This window comes from Oryza glaberrima, chromosome 12, assembly GCF_000147395.1.
Source record: "Oryza glaberrima chromosome 12, OglaRS2, whole genome shotgun sequence".
In the NCBI taxonomy this organism is placed as follows: domain Eukaryota; kingdom Viridiplantae; phylum Streptophyta; class Magnoliopsida; order Poales; family Poaceae; genus Oryza; species Oryza glaberrima.
This window is the reverse complement of record NC_068337.1, coordinates 23,413,880-23,436,338: the sequence shown is the minus strand read 5'-3', so window position 1 is coordinate 23,436,338 and position 22,459 is coordinate 23,413,880. Positions and strand designations below refer to the sequence as shown.

At 41.6% G+C, this 22,459-nt stretch overlaps 2 protein-coding genes across 4 annotated transcripts; both read left to right on the top strand.

The window, feature by feature from the left end:
* The first annotated feature begins 738 nt into the window (after positions 1–738).
* Positions 739–4,197, top strand: LOC127757997 (single myb histone 6-like). 3 transcript variants are annotated; one of them, XM_052283595.1, is made up of 8 exons: positions 739–1,029; positions 1,129–1,387; positions 1,478–1,689; positions 1,801–1,885; positions 2,261–2,344; positions 2,971–3,318; positions 3,654–3,715; positions 3,816–4,197. In XM_052283595.1, exons 2-7 carry the CDS (start codon positions 1,238–1,240, stop codon positions 3,666–3,668), a joined length of 894 nt encoding a protein of 297 aa, XP_052139555.1. In that variant the 5' UTR covers positions 739–1,029; positions 1,129–1,237; the 3' UTR covers positions 3,669–3,715; positions 3,816–4,197. The 3 variants fall into 3 exon arrangements, with proteins under 3 accessions (XP_052139555.1, XP_052139553.1, XP_052139552.1); XM_052283593.1 differs by having other exon boundaries at positions 740–1,029; positions 1,184–1,387; positions 3,654–4,197; XM_052283592.1 differs by having other exon boundaries at positions 740–1,029; positions 3,654–4,197.
* A 1,477-nt stretch (positions 4,198–5,674) lies between these two features.
* LOC127756415 (histone-lysine N-methyltransferase ATXR7-like) lies at positions 5,675–21,279 on the top strand. Its single transcript, XM_052281750.1, has 21 exons — positions 5,675–6,482; positions 7,881–7,950; positions 8,244–9,440; positions 10,195–10,818; positions 12,661–12,804; positions 13,007–13,155; positions 13,263–13,716; positions 13,805–13,927; positions 15,156–15,443; positions 15,544–15,894; positions 16,009–16,308; positions 16,398–16,635; positions 16,714–17,340; positions 17,424–18,073; positions 18,151–18,273; positions 18,359–18,439; positions 18,691–18,744; positions 18,819–18,970; positions 19,452–19,494; positions 19,777–19,882; positions 20,834–21,279. The coding sequence occupies exons 1-19, from the start codon at positions 6,424–6,426 to the stop codon at positions 19,471–19,473; spliced, it is 5,706 nt and encodes a 1,901-aa protein (XP_052137710.1). The 5' UTR covers positions 5,675–6,423; the 3' UTR covers positions 19,474–19,494; positions 19,777–19,882; positions 20,834–21,279.
* The last annotated feature ends 1,180 nt before the right edge of the window (positions 21,280–22,459 follow it).

The following is a 22,459-nucleotide window of genomic DNA, read 5'->3' as shown; positions in this document are numbered from 1 at the left end:
GAAATATTTTAGTTTAGTTTAGTTGATCTTTTGTACATATGCATACTGTGTGGCTCCATGCACGGATTATTTTTATGCTTAAGCAGGATGGGCCACTAGATGGAGTCTAGTTTTGATCACATATGTATGCAACAATTAAACCTATTCATGCTTCCCTAAAGCCAATATTTCGTACTACTTACTTTCGCTATTGGCTTTGCTCTTAGATTGTTACTAAAAAGTTTATTTACATGCTGTTAATTGTAGGATCGAACTAATGGGCACGCTCGATTGATAGGAACTTTATTGAAGCTCCACGAATCTCCCAGGCCTTCGCGTGAACGACGAATTTCACGTCAACAAGTTGTATAGTCTAAAATGTTCGATCAAATACTTAAACAATGTCTGCCCGAAGCCATTTTGAACCCAAGAATTGGAATTTCATATGGCTGTTTTAAAACTTTAAGTGAACTTCATATTCAATTGCTATGTTTAGGTAGCATATTCAATAGAATGGCCCCCACTATTTGGTATATTGGAGAAAAAACCGTAATGTCAATTTTGCAAATGAAATATTCTATGAATAAAAGTTTTATATACGTATTCTTAACGTTATAAACGTACTGACTGAAAAATAAACTACGGCAAAAATTTTTTCCAAAATCACCTCTAAATTTAAAAGTTGAAAAATTTAAATTTGGATGATAATTATAATCGAAAAGATGAGGAGGACGGAGGACGGCTGGCCATCGGCGTGGGTCCCGCCCCCTCTCTCTCTCACCCTCTCCCCATCCCTCCCCGCCCAACGCCGCCGTCGACCCGTCGTCGTACTCCCGCCCACCCAGCGCCGCCGCCGCCGCCGCCGCCGCCGTCCTCCCAGGCCGCCCGCCCAGCACCGCCGTCCATCGTCGCCTTCCCCGTCCTCCCCATCGGGGGGCTCGAGTTGCGGGTGAAGAGGGGCTCGAAGCGGCTGCTCCGCCAAGCCCCTCCTCTCGCCCTCCTCCTCTCTCGCCGAGCTTGCCGTCGCCGCCGTCATCCTGCTGCATCCTGGTGAGGAGGATCCGCATCTGTTTCCGATTCATCTCTCTCTCTATCGAGTAGTTTTGTCTCGAATTTGCTTGCTCGCGTGAACCCTAGCTTCTCTTGTAGATCTGTGGAAGTAACAAACAGTTCGTTTGTCTGTTTCCCCGTAAAATTCCCCAAGCTGGACCCGCCCCTGGAAGAAGAAGAAGTAGCTTAGTGTTGATTTGAGCATAATATGGGTGCCCCGAAGCAGAAATGGACCGCGGAGGAGGAGTCCGCCCTCAAGGCCGGGATCGCAAAGCACGGGGCTGGGAAATGGCGCACCATACTCAAAGACCCAGACTTCAGCAACGTCCTGCGCTACCGCTCCAATGTTGACCTCAAGGTTTATTACAGCTGAATGAGTCCGGTTGCTTCAGGGAAACGAAGTTTTATAGTAACTTGTTCCTGATGGATTGATTGGTTTTGGTTGCAGGACAAATGGCGGAACATGAACGTAACCGTGAACGCGTCCGGTGCCCGCGACAGGGTGAAAGCGCCCGTCGTTAAGAAGCCAAGATCCGCTCCTAAGCATGAAGGCCACTCTACCTCTACAGCTATTGCCGCGGTAACTTCAGATGGTGATGATGATGTTGCGGAGCCTGTGCCTCTTGCAACGTCTACTTCATCCAAGAGATCCCTCTCGAGGTAAATGCCCCCAATGCTCTGGTACTGGCCTCAGTCTAATGTATGGATAATGGTGGTATTTCCTTCTTTTTGTTAAGCCAGTTCGTTTACTTTCGTGTGGCATTCCTGCAGGCTAGACAATATCATAGTAGAGGCAGTAAGGAGCTTGAATGAGCCTACAGGGTCATACAAGACAGCCATAGCTAATTACATAGAGGTCTGTTTTCATCTTATAAGTTTTTCTGTGTATTATGATTGTGAGGTACCAATAATAACCCATCATTGGAAATTCCTTTCATCCTTTGCGCAACGTTCTGCCGAACCAACATTTCATTTGTGTATACATATCTAAAGTCAGTTATTGTTATCCTGTTGATCCACACACTCTTCTACGGTACTATATTGCGTAGAATTGGAGACCTAAATTGATGAGCGCAATGCATTGATATTCAGGTATTTTGCATCAAGTGCATATGAGATTCTGTGATAATGATAGCCTTGAAATGATCTCATGAAAACCAGTGGGTTCTATTTCAATATAGCTGAGTTTCACTTGATCTAATTTGCTGTTCGACCTCCTTAACCTTTGTAGGAGCAATACTGGCCTCCTGCTGATTTTGATCATGTCCTGTCTTCAAAACTGAATGATCTGACAGCATCTGGGAAATTGATAAAGGTTATAATCCCTTCTGTTTGGGCATGTTTTATTATTCATTTCGAGTAATGGCAGCTGATACAATTTTCATGCAAAGAGGTGAACCAGGATGTTGTGCTCTGATACGGTAGCAAATTCAGTAAAATGTTACCAATTATCATTGCTATGACATGTTAAACTTTTGTTGTGTACTAAAATATAATGCGCCCTCCAACTAACACATTCTAGCAGGCTAGCAGCAATTCCTCCTTCATTCATTCTTTCAGTGTTGTAACATATCTACTGCACCTGTGGACGCAGCAGTTGAATCCAAAATGCCATCCCATATTTTGTAGAAAAATATTCTTTTGTACTTGTTAAGTTGTTGTTAGTCCTTTTTGGTGTCTCATGGTGTATTCTCAATCCTTAAATTCTTGTCTTGTCCACCTTCAAATTCCCCGGCTTACAGGCTTTGTTCTAAATGAAAACTGTAGAAAAAAGTATTATGGATTTTGTTGGCATGTAAGGGCCAAGATGGATAATCTTTCTTTATTATTTAAGCATTGACACGTATAGCTAGGCGCTAGGATCCTAGGACTACCATTACACACATCATGACTTTATAGCATTATGGCACGCAACTCATTACTCATGTTCAACTATTTTAGGTGAATCGAAAGTACAGGATAGCCCCTAGTTCATCTTTGTCAGAAGGGCGAAGCTCCAAAGTAGTGCTGCTCGAAGATATAAAAAAAGAACCAACAAAGTTAGATAGGGAAGATGTTGCAGTCCTCACTAAATCTCAAATCGATGCTGAATTAGCTCGGATGAGAACCATGACTGCAGAAGAGGCTGCTGCTGCTGCTGCTCGTGCAGTTGCAGAGGCAGAAGCTATCATGGCTGAAGCCGAAGCCGCAGTAAGAGAAGCAGAGGCTGCAGAAGCTGATGCTGTAGCTGCACAAGCTTTCGCGGAGGCAGCAATGGCAACATTTAAAAACAGAAGTTCAGCAAAATTGGTAATTGCTCTAAGTACCTCAGTTCTAGTTTCAAATGGTTCAAACGTTTTACTTTTGCATATTTGCACTTTAAATTCCTTGCTTCCTCATTTTGTATATTTCAATCTCAACAAGTCATTCACTTTGACCGTACACTGTCTATACCTGCCTTAAAGATCCCTCTACAAATAGTTAGTCCTTCATACTAATGAAAGGTATAGATGTACATAGACTATGAGCATTCCAGGTAGACACTTCTCATCAAGAAAGTTATCTAGGAATGGGGAAGTGGAGAACTGTAGGACTATCTGTCTTATTTCTTTCTGCAAATTCTGAATGCCTCCATTCGCTTGCAGATCATTCGAGCTTGAAGCTACCTGTGGGAGCTGGTGCAGCATCAGTTTCCTCCGACCTTGTTGTATGTACACTTGTCCCGCGTTCCAATGCAATGCAATTGCTACTCCAGTTGGGCTAGGGACGACCCTATTCCATCCTTAACTTATGCAAGCTTATTACAGAACCAAATTGCCCAAAGCCCCAAACTGGAATTGCACCGCATCTGCTGAATTTGCCAACAATTTTGTTACGCCTGGATCTGCACAGGCATTGCGGCTACGGCATCTTTTGACTCGCTCATGGTAGTAACCCACATATGCTGGGATAATCAGGGAGTGACCAGTAGAAGTACATCATGGTTATCCCCATTCCTCCTCCTTGGGTGATTGTAATTCACCTTGTAATCGGTTTTGGCGTCAAATAATCAGAGTATTGCGTTGTTGTTGCATGTACAGATGTAACAGTGTCTGTCTGGTTGACTGGTTCACTTCATTGTGTATATCAACTGGCTTTTTTTTTAAGCTCTTTCTCATGGATAATATGGTAATGCTGCAGCGTGATGTATTCAATCTTGTTTGGCTCCTGTTTAACTCAAAATCGTTGAAAGGACCGTGCATCCTACTTTTTGGGTGCAGAAGTAGTACTAGGATTGGTACGCATGCCTTTGACCAAAAGGAGGGAGAGGAATCAATGGTGGATGTACAAAAAGATAAACAAATTTCGGCAGGTCTGTCGAAATCATCATCCATGGCGGCAAAAATGTGAACACTGGTCTGCTGCAACAAGTGTCTTTCTGTCGGTGGATGCTGCAAGTGTCCATCCTAGTACTCCATAATTCTGACCTAGTATACTCCTATGTTTATAGGGTTTACAAAACCAACCAAAACCGGACATCCCTTGGTTTTCCAGTCAGGTTTTTAAAAACCAAGCTAAAATTTAAAGGCCCCTTTGAATCGTAGGGTTGGAAAAAATAGAGGAATATGAAAAACATAAGATTCTGATAGGAATTAGAGTGTAAAACAGAGGATTGCAAAACACAGGAAAAACACATGAATGGTCGTTTGATTGGAGCGCAGGAAAAACGCAGGAATCAGATGAGAGAGATAGACTCAAAGTAAATTTCCCAAGAGGTTAGAGCTCTTGCTACATTTCCTCTAAAATCCACATGCAATGTGCCATTCCATAGGAATTTTATAGGATTTGGAAAGCTTCAATCCTTTGAATCAAAAGGCCAAATAAAAAAATTTCCTATAGGATTTAAATCCTATGAAATTTCTACATAAATCTTTTGATTCAAAGGGACCCTAAATTGTTGACAAAATCTGACCGGAAGTCAACGTTTTTCATGAAAACTGAGAAATTTTTTGTCCCGTTTTGCTGCCTCTAGCACTGCAAGTCTGCAACCCCAAAGCTTCAACCATGTGGCCATGGCAGATGCTGGCTTCACTCCCTGTACTACTTCCATGTACTCACAAGTCACAGCAGTAGCAGCAATTCACCAAAGCTCTCTCCAAGAGTAGTAGTGCTCCCTCTCCCAAAGTAGATTTTGCTCATGTAATCCCGTAGACATTTTTTTATATATTTTAGGACTAATAGAGTACTACAATAAATAAGAGCATGCTTAGTAGGGTTTTATCAAATTTAACTCTAGCAAGTTAGGTCTGGAGTGAAAATGGAGCAGCATAAACACATTTTCACCCCTCTAATGTATTTTGTGAGAACTCCAACCAATTCACTCTGAATGGAGCTGGATTTGGGCTCTAGCTGCATTGAGCTGTGCCAAAGAGGTCCTAACTCCTAAGGGAAGAGAAAGAAGCTGCTAATTACTCCCTTTTCATAATGAGCAAAGTTAACTACTAGAACAGGATTCAGATTTAAGCATAAATAATGCTGTGGAACTGTACTGTACTGTATGCAGTAATGCACTGTCCTTGCTCCTGCGCAAGTGCACAGGTCCCCCACACTCTCACTCAGCTCAGCCACTCTCCATGATTTTATTTCACTCCCATGGTGAAATACTGAGAAATGAAAACCAGGATAGGACTAGTAGAGAGGATAGGAGTAGGAGAGGATCTCTGTGCACTTGGCCCCAGATTTCCAGAACACACACACACACAGAGCTTTTTGAGCTTTTGAGCTTTGAGCCCCTACAAGAACCGGCCACACTCTCACTTTCAGTTTTTTTTTCTTCTCTTCACCCTCTCTGCATGCGGACAAATCTTGCAGGCTCTCGTCGTCGTCGCCACTCGCCGTCACTCTCTTGTCCCCAGTTAGTCTTTTTCTTGCAAGTCGCTGGCTTTCGGTTTCTTGGCAAAGCAAACCCCCCTTTTCATTGCGTTTTGTTGCCTTCTCCATTGCTGCCGCATTTGAGTCACAACCCTCCAAATTGCAGTCAAGAACACACTGCCAAGAATGCAGCTAAGCTGCTAGCCCGAATCTTAGGAGATTTCTACTAACTTGTTTTTTCTTTTTTTTTTACTGAGTTCATTCATTCATTCACAGAGAGGAAGCTAGGGCTTTGTTGTTCATCAGCAAGAGAGCCCCCACACCAGTTTGTTCTTCTCTTCTGTCTCTGGACCCCATTGAAATGATGGTGTCTTCTTGGCTGCTCCGGGGAGATTGATTAGATGGCCAGGGGGGGTGGCCATTGCTGAGCTTTGGAGTGAAGTGAAGTGGAGTGTACTCTGTTCTTGTGTGCTCTCTTGGTGTGTGTGTGTGTGTGGTGGCTCTTCCTCTTCTCCTCTCCGGAGAGAGAGAGAGAGAGAGAGGCAGCCTAGATCCATTTGCAGGATGGGTTCCATGAAGCTAAGCTCCAAGCCGGATGCATTCACAAGGCGAGGGCAAGCATGGTACGGTTTTTCTCTTTGCTCTCTCTCTCTCTCTCTTTGTTACAGGTTCAGTTTGGTTTTTGTTTAGGGTTAGTGTCATGTATGGATGCTTCTTGGCCGGATAAAGAATTGGTAAATTTGATGGTCTTGTCTTCTTCTTGTTGTGGTTAGTTTGTTGGGGGTGAATTAAGGAAAAAGAACACATTTTTATGGGGATTTGGGAGGATAGAAATGGAAGGTTGTTTCCCCCCTTGTTTCTTGATCTAGTTTATGTGTCTAATCTGGTGTGAGTGAGCAGCTTATGCTGCTTCAATGTGCACATTGTGATACTTGCCAAACAATTTGTTTGTGTTGCTTTTGAAAGCTATGGGGATTTCCCATTCTACTTTTGTGCATTTTTCCTGTCATTGGTTTACCACTTTAGTACCTATTGTGTCCATGAGGGAGGAGCTCAAGATCTTTGGAGTAATTCAAATCTACTTACTGAAATTTGCTTGTCAAAATTAGTTTTTATAGTTGTGTTGGAAGTTACAGATGCCATACATGATACATTTGCGCGAATGTTTGTCAAATGTGACCCTCTAGTTGTTTTAAGAAAAGACACTTCAGTGAATAAACTGCTAAATTTTAGGCATAAGGACATTGTGAAGCTCCAGGATTTACGAGCAATACTTATGTCGCATCTTGTTCACAAGTCAGATGCCTCAAGACTCATGCCTATGCTCACCTACATACTTTTTTTTCGATAATGGAAGCTTTGGGGCACCTACATACTAATCACTGATGAACTGTGTGGTTAATATTAAATGTAAGAAGGATTTAACTATTCCATCAATAACGAAGATAAGGTTGACTGTTTTGAGTATGTAGTGTTAAAATGCTTGGGGAGGGTTCCTTTGTGTCTCTTGTGCATCATATTAGTCAAAGATTCTGGATTTTCAAACTAATCTATCAGTTCAAGTTGCATTATACTCACATGTGCCAGCCAATAAGCTAGTATGCTGGTAGGCTGATAGCACATATTTCGGTATGGTGCATGAAAAATATAGTAATATACACGTGACATGATACCTCACTCTGATCTCAATTGGATGGTTGTACATTTTTTGTTGGGAAAAGATAGTGCAAGTATCTCAGTTTGAATAGTTTATTGTTAGCATGCAGCAAGGTTCTGATTCTAATCTACTGGCTTATGCAGGAGCTGTACTGGTTTGTTTAATTAATTCATCAGCAATCTGTATCAAAATATTTAGCACAATCACTCTGTTTTCCTTTTTTTTTTTAACAATCTATAGTTTCTTAAAAGAATCTTTACACCACTGTAGCAAATGCATTTTCTCACTTGGTTAACTTAGACTGTATGAGGTAAACGATTAATGATTCGTTTTACTAATCGTCTTCTTCTTGTGATCATCATAGGTACTGCACAACAGGGCTTCCCAGCGATGTTCTTGTTGAGGTTGGGGAGATGTCTTTCCACCTTCACAAGGTAAATTGCTACACATTGTAAATTTGTAGATGCATGAAGCAATATGTACAACTTTGCTTGTGATTATGGAGAATTTTGAAGAAATGAGCTTTAATGAACAACCACAACTTACTTTTTGCACCCCCAGTTACTCAAGAAACTTTGATGAAAGTTATTCTTACAGTCACAGTTACTGGCTGATTCTCAAGAGGGGCAAAAATGCTTTTATAAGTGATTTTTTTCCTCTGTACTTGGTATGAACTTGAGATTTGAAAATTTGTCCTTTCCTCTAATTGTTCTTTATCTGCTTGCAGTTCCCCCTGCTTTCAAAGAGTGCCATCCTGGGAAGATTGATTGAGGAGAATTCAGACAGCGATGAATGTGTCATCAAATTGTCTGACATCCCTGGTGGCGCAAAATCGTTCGAGTTAGTGGCAAGGTTCTGTTATGGGCTGAAGATAGAGCTGTCTTCAGAAAATGTCGTCTACCTACGCTGCGCTGCTGAACATCTTGAGATGACAGAAGAAACATCTGGGGATAATCTGATTAATCAGACAGAGTCATTCTTTAACCAAGTAGTCCTCCGAAGCTGGAAAGATTCCCTGGAAGCGCTTCGGACATGTGATGGCCTTCTCCCTCATGCTGAAGACCTTCACATTGTGAAGAGATGCATCGAATCATTGGCTGGCAAAGCTAGCATCGATCCGGACCTCTTCGGCTGGCCAGTCTCGGAACATAGTACCATGCAAAGCCCCGGGGGAAGTGTCTTGTGGAATGGCATAAGCACGGGTGCGAAGGTTAGGAACTGCAGTTCGGACTGGTGGTATGATGATGCTTCCTCCCTGAGCTTCCCTACATACAAGAGGCTTATTTCTTCCATGGAGTCAAGAGGCATCAAACAGGAGATCATTGCGGGTTCGCTCACATACTACGCCAAGAAGTTTCTCCCAGGGTTGAATAGGCGTCAAAGCACCGGACCAATGCCCCTGCCGGCTGCTACCCTGTCTGATGAAGAACAGAGGCGCCTGCTTGAAGAGATTGATAGGATGTTGCCACTTCAGAGAGGTTTAATATCCACAAATGTTTTGCTCTGGCTGCTCCGGACTGCCATGATCCTGAAAGTCGACCGCGCTTGCATTTCAAACTTGGAGAAAAGGGTCGGGATGCAGCTGGACGAAGCCACATTGGAGGATCTACTGCTGCCAAACTTCTCATACACCATGGACACGCTCTACAACGTCGAGTGCGTTCACAGGATTCTCGACCACTTCTTGGCAATGGATCAGACCATGGGTGGCGGTGGCGCCTCCCCATGCTTGGATGATGTGATGGCATCTCCTTCGTTGGCACCGATCACCGCTGTCGCGAAGCTGATTGATGGCTACCTTGCAGAGATTGCACCTGATATCAACCTAAAGCCACTGAAATTCCAGTCTCTGGCAGCTGCTTTACCTGAATATGCTCGGCCACTGGATGACGGTCTTTACCGCGCCATTGATGTATACCTGAAGGTACACTTTCGAGCCGCTATTCTTGCATAAAAAATGCCATTGCGCGATTTCATCCTCTTCATATGAATGAAAGCTATAGTTTCTGAATCTGATACTTCTCCAGTAGTCCAGTGACAAAATGACACTCTATGTCACTGTGTATACTATCATCAAATTCGCGATAGAAGTTCTTGAGCTGACAATTGATCATATCATCATACCGAAAAGCCATGTGCCAAGTGCTAACATGAGTTCTTCAGACAAGTCATCATTTGCACTTGTTTCCATTCTTTCATACCTGAAACCCACATGAAAATTGCCATCCTCACTGTCTTGATTCTTGAACAACGATGGCGCTGATGCGTTTGCTTCCTCTTTTTTTTTTGGCAGTCGCATCCTTCTGAGCCCGCTATTCTTGTGTCAAAAACGCTATTACATGGTTTCCTCCTCTTTATATGAATGAAAGCTATATTTCTTGAATCCGATACTTTTCTCCAAAGGCAAAAAATGACACTCTATATCACTATGTGTATACTATTACCGAATTCGCGATAGAGGTTCTTGATTACAGTTGATCATATCATATCATACTGAAAGCCATGTGCTAAGTGCTAACATAAATTCTTCAGACAAGTCATCATTTGCATTTGTTTACACCTGAAACTAGCCACACACACAAATTGTCAGTTTGTCATCCACACTGTCTTGATTCTGGATTTCTTGAACAACAATGGCGCTGATGTTGTTTGCTTCCATTTTTTTTTTTTGTTGGCAGTCGCATCCGACGCTGCCTGAAGCTGAACGGGAGCAGCTATGCCGGCTGATCGACTGCCAGAAGCTGTCGCTGGAGGCGTGCACCCACGCCGCGCAGAACGAGCGGCTGCCGCTGCGGGTGGTGGTGCAGGTGCTCTTCTTCGAGCAGCTGCAGCTGAGGACGTCGGTGGCCGGCTGCCTGCTCGTCTCCGACAACCTGGAGGCCTCGTCGAGGACGCTCCGCGGCGGCGGCGCGGTGGCGGCGTCCGGCGAGGCCGGGTGCTGGGCCACGGCCGCCGTGAGGGAGAACCAGGCGCTCCGGGTCGGCATGGACAGCATGCGGCTGCGGCTGATGGAGCTCGAGCGGGAGTGCTCCGACATGCGCCAGGACATCCGCAAGCTCGGCCGCGGCCGCCGCCGCCTCCGTGGCGGTGGTGGCATCGTCGCCGGTGGCAAGGACGGCGGCGGGTGGGCGGCGCGGGTGCAGCGGATGCTGACGCCGAGGATGATGAAGCTGCAGATGTGCAGCGCGCAGCATGACGCCGCCGAGCAGCAGCGGATGAACAATGAGCACAAGAAGGTGGAGAAGGTGGCCAAGAACAAGAAGCAGCTGTCCATGGACGACGGTGACGACAAGGAGGAGGCCTGAAACCTGAAAGATTTCTTCTTCTTCTTGTTGTTGCTGCGCCATGATCGTGTTGGTCAAGGTGAAGTGTCACTGAGCCGAAGAGGGAAGAGATTGATGGCGTCATCAGTTTGTAGTTAGTAAAAGTATAAGTAACTCTTTGAGTTGACTAAGTGACTAGTGAGAGCGAGTGATTTACCTGTGAGACTGTGAATGACTTCTCATCTCTCAATCTTTGACTCCTTTTCTCCTGAAAGCGTGCATGCAGGGAGTACACAGTTCTTCATTTCGAATGACTCCCATTCTTATTCTCCCAAATTCAGATACTGCAGTATCCAATCTTATACTAAGTTTTTACTCCCTTCAGGTTAATAATATTAGTCGTTTTAAACAAGGATAAAGTCAAACTTTAAAATATTTGATTATAAATAATTTCTAAAATAATATCTTAAGAATATGAAAACTATACGTGTAGACTAGTCTTAAAAAAATACTTCAATCATATTTGTCAAAGTTACTCTTTGGAGACCGTGCTCTTGTCTAAAACGACAAGTATTATTAATCTGGAGGGAATATATTTTAACGTAACAAGTAGCATGTTTACTTATTATTTACTCTTGTTTGTTCCGATAAATAGGCTCCCTCCGGTCTAAAATAAGACTTATTCGATTTTTTTTTCCGTCCATGCCAATTGCAAGAGTTGGGCCGAGTTTAGTTTCAAACTTTTTCTTCAAACTTCCAACTTTTCCATCATATCAAAAATCTACTACACACGTAAACTTCCAACTTTTCCGTCACATCGTTCCAATTTCAATCGAACTTCCAATTTTAGCGTGAACTAAACACACCCTTGGTTAGATTAGGCCAGTCTTAACACTTCATCTCAACTAGTATCCATAGCATTAAATCCACTGCTACATAAGTAAAAATCTGATGTGGTAAGAGAATTAATGAGAAGAGGAGTAAATAGATAAAGAAATCATTTCTCATGCAATAACCCATCTATACACAAAAAATAAGAATTAAAACAAGGTAATATGTAAAAAAATGAAAGAGAAAAGAGGTGATTGATAATAATTTAATTTGATGACACTATCCATACATAGTGCTATATGACTTAGCAAGTATGGAAACTATTTTAAAGTTTATGAGTTAGGATTGGCCTTAGAAAGTTATGAGATAATGTTCTAAACATTTTGGAGCTACTAGTAGCCAACTATACTACTACTATCTTAGTCCCAAAGTAATTATAGTTTTGTTTAGCATATATTAAGTTTTGGAAGAAAAACTATGGTGCCCCTCACTAAATGGTGTATAGATAAGAGTGGAAAGGTGGTTGAGGATATATCATAGAAAGTTTTGAATGAGAAGTGATTAATGGGATAATTAATACTTCATTGTGACAGCTATTTTAGGATAAATTTGAATCATAGAAAATTAATTATATGAGACAGAGATAGTATTAAACTTGCTCTTAGTAGCACAACTGCAAAACTGTACAAAATCAGAGAAGCCTCATCAGACTTTGGCTTTGCTTGGAAGCTTAATATTACGATAATCTGCTGGTTGGTAGTCAGTTTCTGAAAATATAAAAAAGATGGGTTTTTCAACTTATGGTTTCTATTCATTTTATGGATACTATCACTATGGATTATTAGAATCTAAACTATCTAAGAGAGCCTCTGATTTTAGAATAAGCTGCAGCTAATAGAAACTCTCCAAACAGATCCATTGTTGCCTTGTATAGTACTCCTACTACTAGAGGCCAGATCGGATCCGTTGGGGTGGCAATGGACGGTGGATGCAGCGCGAACCGCACGCCAATCAAAGACACATACATCCAAGAGTCGCGAACCCGAGAAGAGAGAGAGAGAGAGAGAGGCTCATCGCCAATCCGACCAACGCAACCACTCCAACCCACCGGCGGCGGCGGCGGCGGCGGTGGGGCGCGGCGACCCGGCACCACGCGACCCCGGCGTCGCCATGCCGCACTCGCGCTCCGATTCGGTAAGCTCCCCCTCTCTCCCCTCCCACACTCTCCGGCCGGCTCGTCGTCGGCGTGTCAGAGATAGATTCTAGGGTTCATCGGAGCTCTTAGATCCGCGGGTTGATTGGTTCTTCACCCTAAGAAGAGGAGGAGGTGGAGGAGGAGGAGATCTGCTGGTACTGACGCGATGATTTTGTTTTTGCGGGTATTGTCGGTGTTCAGGGGTCGGGTTCCCGCGGCGCTGACCCTTGCCGTGGGAGGAAGCGCGGGAGGCTGTTGACGCTCGAGGAGGAGGAGGAGGAGGAGGAGTCGGGGATGGAGGGGTGCTCGGCGCCAGCATGCGGCGATGTGCGGGGGGATTTCGTTGGATGGTACAGCCTTCACTGATCCTTTCCTTATCTGATTCGTCATCAGTTTTACAGTTGATCGACCGATATTTTGGCCTTCGCCATCTCACATGGTTGGTTGTGTTGCTCAGGTGTTCGGACCGGCATCAGGTGGCTTCCTGCAGCGGCGACCAGACGCAAAGCGCCAGCATGTTTGCCGCGATGCAGGAGAACGCCTGCTCCATCAGCAAAGGTGTGGTGTGTCCGCAGTCCGGGCTAGGGTATTCAGCTGGCCAGAACGGGACGCACGGTGGTGGCGGGTCTATGCTGCATCAGAATTTGGAAGGCTGCATGTATATGAATCAGCTTGGGCAGATGTGCGGCCCTTATCCACCTGAACAACTGTACGATGGATTATCCACTGGTTTCTTGCATCGAGACCTTGCTATTTATGCCGTTTTTGGTGGGAAAATGGCCAACCCTGTTTCCTTAGGTTCCCTGAAACAGTTTCTTTCACAATGGAGTTCTGATTCTGTGGTCGCCACAAGAGACGAATCGGCGGAGAATAAGAAAATGGCCCCTGTTAACAAATTGATTCTTCCTGATGTATGGCTTTTATTTCTTTCCATATTAGCACATCATCCTCTTGCTTGTCTACCTTCCTTATTTGTGTGATTCATGTTCTCTCTGCCAGAATCTTTCAAGTGAAGAATCATGTTGGATGTTTGAGGACGCAGAAGGCCGCAGGCATGGGCCGCATTCTCTTGCTGAACTTTCTTATTGGCATCACAGTAGCTATCTACATGACCTTTCAATGGTAAGAAAAGCATCAGTCGAAACCATGTGTTCTGGATCCACTCTTACGCTTTGCTTGCAAATGTTCTATTTTATTGGACTGTTAATGTGATTAATGTGACGTGCATAGTGTTTTTAAACAAGTAATGAAATGGCTGTTGTAGAATAAATTAAAGATATTGTTTCAATTTGGCCCTAACTAACCACTACATGTAGAATATCAGGCTGTTACAATGCTCTTATGTACTAGATGATAAAATAGTACAGGAGATTTTTACGGTGCACCAAATTAGAGTGCTGCTTGGTTTGGCTGTTTTTCTCCACAATCCATTAACACTGCAACTTGATTAAGTTATAATTTATTTGGTTTGCGTACACTAGTATTGGATACTGCAGTATACAATACGGGCCCAATACAATCTCGTTACCACTGAATATCGAGTGCATTTGGAAAGTGTTACCGCAAAAGCGATCGCCCACTCAATCCAAACAATATTTGTTATTCCTCATCCCGTTTCCATTAGCTGTCAGCTTAATTGGAAAATGTTACGGTGTTTCAACCAAACATCTATATTGAGCCATCCATTCTATGAGATCTAATGGTTAGTATTACTATTACTATCTATAAGAGGTAATAAAGAGTATTAGTATTACCATCTATAAGAGGTAATAAAGACTTTCTGACCGCACCATAAATAATGAAATACATGTAATCTTTAGCTGGTGGAATCATTTAAGTGATGGATAATAAATGTTGGTTTAACTTTTATGATTCAATTTAATTATTTGACATTTAGGACTAGATTCGATTTGTTGTCTTCTTTTTTTAAAAAAAACCTCTTGAAACTTAATTCATTTATTGGTTTTGGTAGATAGCATCACAAAAAGAATATTTGATGTGATTGTTCTTATACATATTGTGATTGTTCTTATACATATCTTTTTCCCTCCTGGTGGAGGAATTTTTTTAAGGTATCTCAATTAAGTTGGAATAAATCAATAAATTAATAGGCTATGTGCTGTATGGAAATCATTTAGGTTCACCCAACTTATGGGTAAAGGCTAATATATGATTATGGTGGAACTTCTGTTGGTTAGGTTTTTTTGAGTATCTTCTTGTAACAGGATGACAGATCAGTTATAACGTGTTATGTACACAGCTCCCCCAATTCCAGTGGATTTACATTTGTGAATTATTCTTGGTTCTCACTAGTACATGATCTGAACAATAACACTTCTTTTTTTAACAGATTTACCATGTTGATAGCAAGTTTGGCCCATTTACACTTGTATCACTAATTGATTGGTGGAGTGGAGGCACAGAGCATTCAGAATCTTCAGCCAATGATTCTGGGTCACTGAACGCTTTAATGGATGATGTAGTTGAAGATATCAGCCATCAGCTGCATGCTGGAATTATGAAATCAGCCCGCAAAGTTTTTATTGATGAAATATTTAGCAGCGTACTTCCAGAAATGATTGCTTGCAGGAAGACAGAGAAGCAAATGGCTGCAAAACGTAAGAGCCAAGCTGCTAAGGTGTGTTTTATCTGTCATGGTTTTCGGGACATGAACTTCTTTTGTATTACCTACCCATTTGCAAATTTTAATCCTGTCCAAGATGGTTTTATTTTTCCAGACTGACAATGTGAGTAACAAGAATGCTTTGGTACTTAAGGGCAAGGGTGATGGAACATCTACTCGTCCAAAAAGCCTAAACTCGTATAATAATAAAGTACCGGAAGATCCTTCTGTGGCTGTTCAATCAACTGCAATGCAGTATGAATTTGCTGATATATTATCGGCAGTTTGGGAAACAATTTATAACAAATCCATGAAGAGTATCTGGGATGAAGTACTGTATGATCCTGTCATGGACTACTGTGATGCATGGCTTAAAAGAAAAAATGAGTCGAATCTTCTCTCTACAGTTGTTCCCGGAGCCTCTGATAACCAAAAGATGCAAGACACAGATGAAATGTCACCAAAGGTTTCTCCAATAGGACTAAACACATTTCTTTCTTTGAAAGATGGGTTTAACATTTAAGATGTAAATCCTTCTTTCGCTGCAGATATGATTTTCTGACAGTTTCATGGTTTGCAGGCAATTTGTGATTCAGATGCTCCTGAAAGTGACATGGATTTCCCTCCAGGATTTGGACCAAATCGGGAATCTGCTGAGCATTCCCACTCTGCGTGTGTTGAGTATGTTACTGAAAAAACAGATGGGAGGTCTGGATCAAGTATCACGTTGTTTTCTGGCCCCTTAGGACGAGTTCAGGTAATGCTGGCAAATGAACTATATGTGGCAGCAAAGGAAGCTTTGTTCCAGCATTTTGAGGAGGTCATTGCAGAGGAGATAACAAACTGTTTGTGCATTGGATTTGAAGATGATATTAATCAAGTGAGATGACAATAATAACTACTTTTTTATTGATAGCTGTTGATATTTCAGAATTTGCATGATTTTTACATCTAAGTGTTGTATTGCAGGAACGAATTCGTACGCCTGTTCACGCACCAGAACCATCCAGTCCTCCTGGAATATCTGTGCATGAAACGCCCAGTACCGCTGAAATGCCTCGAGATGAAATTTCGGATATGGCTGAAATGGCTCGAGATGAAATTTCGGATATGGCTGTAGATACAATACCCTGCCCTGCTGATATGGCGGCATCTGGAACATCAACTGTTCCTGAAGTGACAACAGACAAACTGATCATTCCTTACGGTAAATGAATAACATCTTCTGTTGCATTGCCTTACCTGAGCAACATTAAATTATTCTAATTCCTTAATTTGGATGCAGTGGAACATCAATCGCCCTCTGCATCTCATGCAAGTATATTTGAAAAGTTGGATGCACATGAAGAAGCTGAATTGGATGACAGTTTTGATGAGGTGCCTCCTGGAACAGAGGCTGGCTTAGCTTCATTGGTGATTATGGAGAAAAACAAATACCAGCCCTCAAAATCAGTAGACTCAGTGCTTGACATTTATAGATATACTAGTTGGGCATTCTTCAGGCAAATACTGCATGAGAGTGTAATGAAAGAGTGGGCATCTCTCTTCTCAGGTGCTCTCAGCAATTGTTTTGACTCATGGTATGCCAGGAAAAATATTGTGGCTAAAACCATGGATGATACATTGAGACCCAAAGAATATACTTACTACAGGAAGAGGAAACTGAGGAAAAACTGTGAAGCATCATCATCAGAAAAACCAATGGATGAGCAGCTCTCCAGACCTCTTCGTGATCTTGTTGAATGCAAGGTTAATATGAAAAATATCCATCGATCAAGCAAGGCTGGGATTTCACAGAGAGTTTCTGTTGTGGAGAAGCCCTCCAAAAAGCGTGCCAAACCTTCACATAATGATAATATTAATCTGAATATCCAGCAGGACTTGAAACTCCTTTCCGACAAGGTGCCAAAGAGTGAGTCATTCAGTCCTCATATCTCCATCTCCTTTTTAATATAAATACATTTCACAGAGTTAACATTCATCTTTCGTTGCCAGGAAACAGGTCTTCCCATCCTACCAGTAAGCCTCTTGTTAGTAACAAAGTGCCTACTGAGGATAGAACTACATCAGCAATGCCTGCAAAGAAAAGAAAGCAGAAAAACTTGGCCACTGAGTCCAACCTGAAGACAAAAGCAGTAATTTTATCTCCAGAATCACATGGTTGTGAAGCGCCTACTGAGAAAAGAACTACAGCTATAATGCCTGTAAACAAAAGAAAGAAAAACTCGTCTGGTGAATCCAAACTGAAGGCAAAACCGTTAACAAGTCCAGAATCGTATGTTTGTGAAGCTCCTATTGAGAATAGAACTACATCTACAATGCCTGCGAAGAAAAGAAAGCAGAAAAACTTGTCCAATGAGTCCAACCTGAAGAAAAAACCGTTGGTTTTATGTCCTGAATCATATGGTTGTGCAAGAGCTTCTGTGAGTGGATGGGAATGGCGTGATTGGGCACGCAATGCCACTCCATCAGAAAGAGCTCAAGTGAGAGGCTACCGAGTGAGGAGTATTCTCTCAGCTCCAGAAAATAATGTGTTGAAAAGTTCACAAGTTAAGGGCTCATCTGCAAGAACAAACCGGGTTAAGCTACGGAATCTGTTAGCAGCCGCTGAAGGCACTGACCTACTAAAAATTATGCAATCGAAGGTAAAACAGTATATTTTATTTTGTCAAGTGCAAATGTTTCTATTCTGTGAAATTTGAAATTTGAAAATGGTATACAGTCAAGGAAGAAGCGGCTACGTTTTCAAAGGAGTAAGATCCATGAATGGGGTCTGGTGGCTCTTGAGTCTATTGATGCAGAAGATTTTGTAATTGAATATGTTGGTGAGCTGATCCGCCGACAGGTAATTATGACTTAATGAACAACGATCCCTTCATTGATTTACTGCATTTGAGCAACATGTTATAAGATTGATTTATATCCCACAGGTCTCGGACATACGCGAGGATCAATACGAGAAAAGTGGAATTGGAAGCAGTTACCTTTTCCGTTTGGACGATGACTATGTGGTAGGTGTAGCCAGTTTCCTTCAACTACATCCATCTAAGATGCTATGTACATTTTTTTACTTCTTTTTTATGTTCGCCTATTAGACAACAGCAGAGTTAGTTGGTTTTTGTTTGTTTTGATGTATGGTCAGGATAGTTCTGTTGTTTTGTAACCTCAACCTGTTCTATATTGTGCTCTTTCTTTACCAAATTTTATGAGTGCACCTTGTGCTCTTCTGTATTAATTGTGCCTATTTTCTTAATCTTTGAAGGTTGATGCTACTAAGCGTGGTGGGTTAGCAAGATTCATCAACCATTCTTGTGATGTAAGCTGTTTAACATGAAACTTTCAGTTGTGATGCTTATTCTATGCTAAATGACGTCTTGTTTTTCCTACCAGCCAAATTGCTATACAAAAGTAATTACTGTCGAGGGCCAGAAGAAGATTGTCATTTATGCAAAGAGGCGTATATATGCTGGCGAGGAATTGACTTATAATTATAAATTTCCACTGGAGGAAAAAAAGATTCCATGCCATTGTGGTTCCCAGAGGTAAATCTCCTTGTGATAGATTTTCAAGCATGACAAACTTGTGCCAAAACATAATGTTGTCTTGTCCTGAAGTAGTCACTACTTAATGAGTTTTAGAAAGAACAGTTATTTTATTTTATGCTATGTCTGAAGTATGACGTTTCTATGGTATACATACATGCCAAATCCAATTTTTTTTAAAAGTTAAATGCTTAGTTCGTTACCCCTTTTTTCATAAATTTTGCTGACAGCATTCTGTTATATATGTTTGAAACGAGCTTGTAAATGCTGTTGCCAAGGTTGCATATTTTATATTTACCATTGATTATCTCAACTGTGGCCTTGGCCTAGCCTAGATTGCTACTCTCATGGTACAGCATTTTGAATCTTTGGAGTTGCATAAACACATTTTCTTGTTCATCGAATGCAATCACTTGTGCTATTATTGATGCAATACATATTTTTATTTACCTCTCCCGCTAACTATTTTCCGGTTGTTTAGGTGCCGCGGATCAATGAATTAGGAAGTAAAGTTTATAAGTCAGGTAATTGTTACAGTTAATATTTGCAATGTAAAGCTCATAGTCATAGATGAGCATTCAGATCATTCCTTTTCATATGCTTGTCCGTCTCTCCTGATCTGAGCATAAAAAAACTTGTGTTGGAAACTAGAATTGTTGTTTGGTTCAGTAAATTTATAGTGTTCATTTTTACAGTAAGCGAAAATTCTGCCAACATTAAACAACATATGTAAATTTGCCTCATATGGACCAAAATTCGTTGAATTCCTTCCATTGTGTATTCTGATCACTTGTTATCTTTGGCAGGAGGTAACTGCAATTGGGTGCTACCCCAGTATGTATGTGTCATGCGTGCTTGTCGATTGTACTGGGCAGAAGTTCACTGCAGAAATGTTCTCGGATTTACTGACAGGTACCTGTGCAATCTGCAGCTCATGCTATCATTATGCACCAAAAGGGAAACAAAAACTGAAGGTCATTATTTGTTGAGTAAATTGCGCTTTGGGCTAGGTATTCTTGCCAAAGTTTCACTTTGGATCACCCTTAAGTGTTATTTTTTCACTTTGGGCTAGGTATTGTTGGCAAATGTTAATCAGACATTTTGGACCGGGTGACCCACATGCAAATGAGACATGGACAACAGAGATGGTTAGTCTCATTGACATGTGGGCCACCCAGTCCAAAGTGCAACTTTTGCCAAAGAATGTTCCCAAGGCGGTCCAAATTGAAACTTTGGCAAGAATACATAACCGAAAGCACAATTTACTATTGTTTGTTTCTAGTGACATAAGATCCCTACTAGGTCGTTGCTTACTTAACATTTGCTACCTACCCTAAATAGATACACTGTATTTTTCATCCAAATTTCGCTGAAGGTTAGCACCTTTTGTTTGCTAAGATTTTTGTGGATTTTATCCAAATCAATTGAACTGAAGAAAATTGTTTAAAGATTAATATCCATACAGTGAATTTGATCACTTGGGCATGGAGAAGTGATTCCAGGGTTTAATATAGCGATGGTGTTCAAGAACAAAATTATTGCACTCACAGTTAGATTTATTAAAACAATCATGGGTAATGGATATAAATTTACTTAGATTTATTAAAGCAATCATGAGTAATGGATATAAATTTACCTTAGATTTATTAAAGCGATGTAAATTTACTGCAGAAACCTTATGTCGGTATCTCCAGTTCCTTCAACATGTGAGGACTATGAGAAAAATGTACTGTGCATGACAATACCTGATCTTCTGGCCAACCTTCAATGCTGTTTCAATCATAAAATTCTGTACGGCTTGTTGACTTTAAAATGACTTCATGGAGATGGAGTTCTTTATTCTTTCTTTTGTCCATTTTTCAGGATGGTAATTGTGTAGCAAGGTATGGGATCGTGGAACATACTGTACTGCAAAAAGATCATAAAGTTGCTGAGCTTTCTGGCGCAGAAGAATTTGAACACGTTATTTATTTAGGTTAGATGGACTAATTCGGGCTATCCAGAGGAAGGTAAAGCGCTCAAGTGTGGACTGATGGACTTGTTGGTTGCCTTAGTGTGTCTCCTGAACGAGGTTCATGTTTACTTGCTGACAAGGTTAATACTGCCCCTTCTTGTACAGGCCAACAACATTATTACATTGACTGGATTGAGGATATAGAGTTTACACGGTGATTTCTTCCCGGGGGTACATTTGAATGAACCCCTGGTCATTTTTAATTTTTTTTGAAGCATCTAATTAGCTGTAAAGTTAAAATAAACCCTATAACAATAACAATGACCATAATAATATCTGTCTTCACCTTTTGAGATGTGTGCTGTTTGCACTGAAGTAAGTCACTCTGATGCCTTGCCATTCTGTGAATATAGCGACCGGATTAGCCATCTCGTTTGCACATAAGAAATTTGCAGTCCTGCTTCATGGGCCTCTTCTGCATGTGCCAACATCCAGAGTCAACATGAGTGCAGTTTGGGCTTCTGTTTGTATATATATCATTTATTTATAATCATACAGTACCCAAGATGTGGTTTTAGTTTCAGCAGGGCAAGTCTACTGCTTTTGAGACCATTCTTGATGAGACCATTTCATTTTCAATTAATGTCATGCTAAATCACATTTCCATGCAAGCAGATTTTACACCACTTGTATGCTATAAATCACACTTGTTTGTGTGAGCCAATCAATGTTCATGGACCTACTCCTGTTGTTGCTGCAGGTACATGGATACATTTAATCTATCATCCGTGGTGTATGTGTATGTATTTCGTCCAGAAAAAAAAAGCATCCGAATCATGTGGTATGTGTTCCATTACTTTGCTTGTCCGGATTCTTTAACTGTTAAGTACGGGGCCATGCGCCCATGCCTTTTTTATTTGGACTGCTCATGCATTAATCAGCCACAGAATTACCATTGGCAGGTCAGGTGGATACAGACGTGCATGAATATCTGATATCACAATCGTAAGTATGAATTCAAGTATTTTACCAGCTTATATGTACTTTGTGCAGGCTAACAACAGGGCAAAAGCAAGCCACTAACAACCAACCCGTTCCAAAAAGAAAAGAAAAAAAAAACAAAGGTCCTGGATTTTGTTATATCAACCGACAGAAAATGAACACATTCTTAGATATGTTAATTAGTTAGCGAGTACTATATTGTTATTAGCTTGTTTGCCTAGTGGGAACCGAAGGTGCACTCGTAGACCAGCATGATATACGTCGCATAATCATCTTCAGCTCAGGAGGAAACTAGGCGTCTAGACCGTCCCAAGCAAATCACCAGTCGATAACATCCCTTCCCTCACTGTTTTTTGCGGTTTCTTTATTCTTTTTTTTTTGGCTATTTGGAATAGCTACCACGTTTTTTTTTGGCAACAGTGCTCCTTGATTGGACGAGCGAACTGGCTGCACGAGAGTCCACGGTAATATTGCTGTTCACCTGATACCAATTGTTGCTGTATGTTAGAAAGGGTTTTCACTGTGGAAGAATG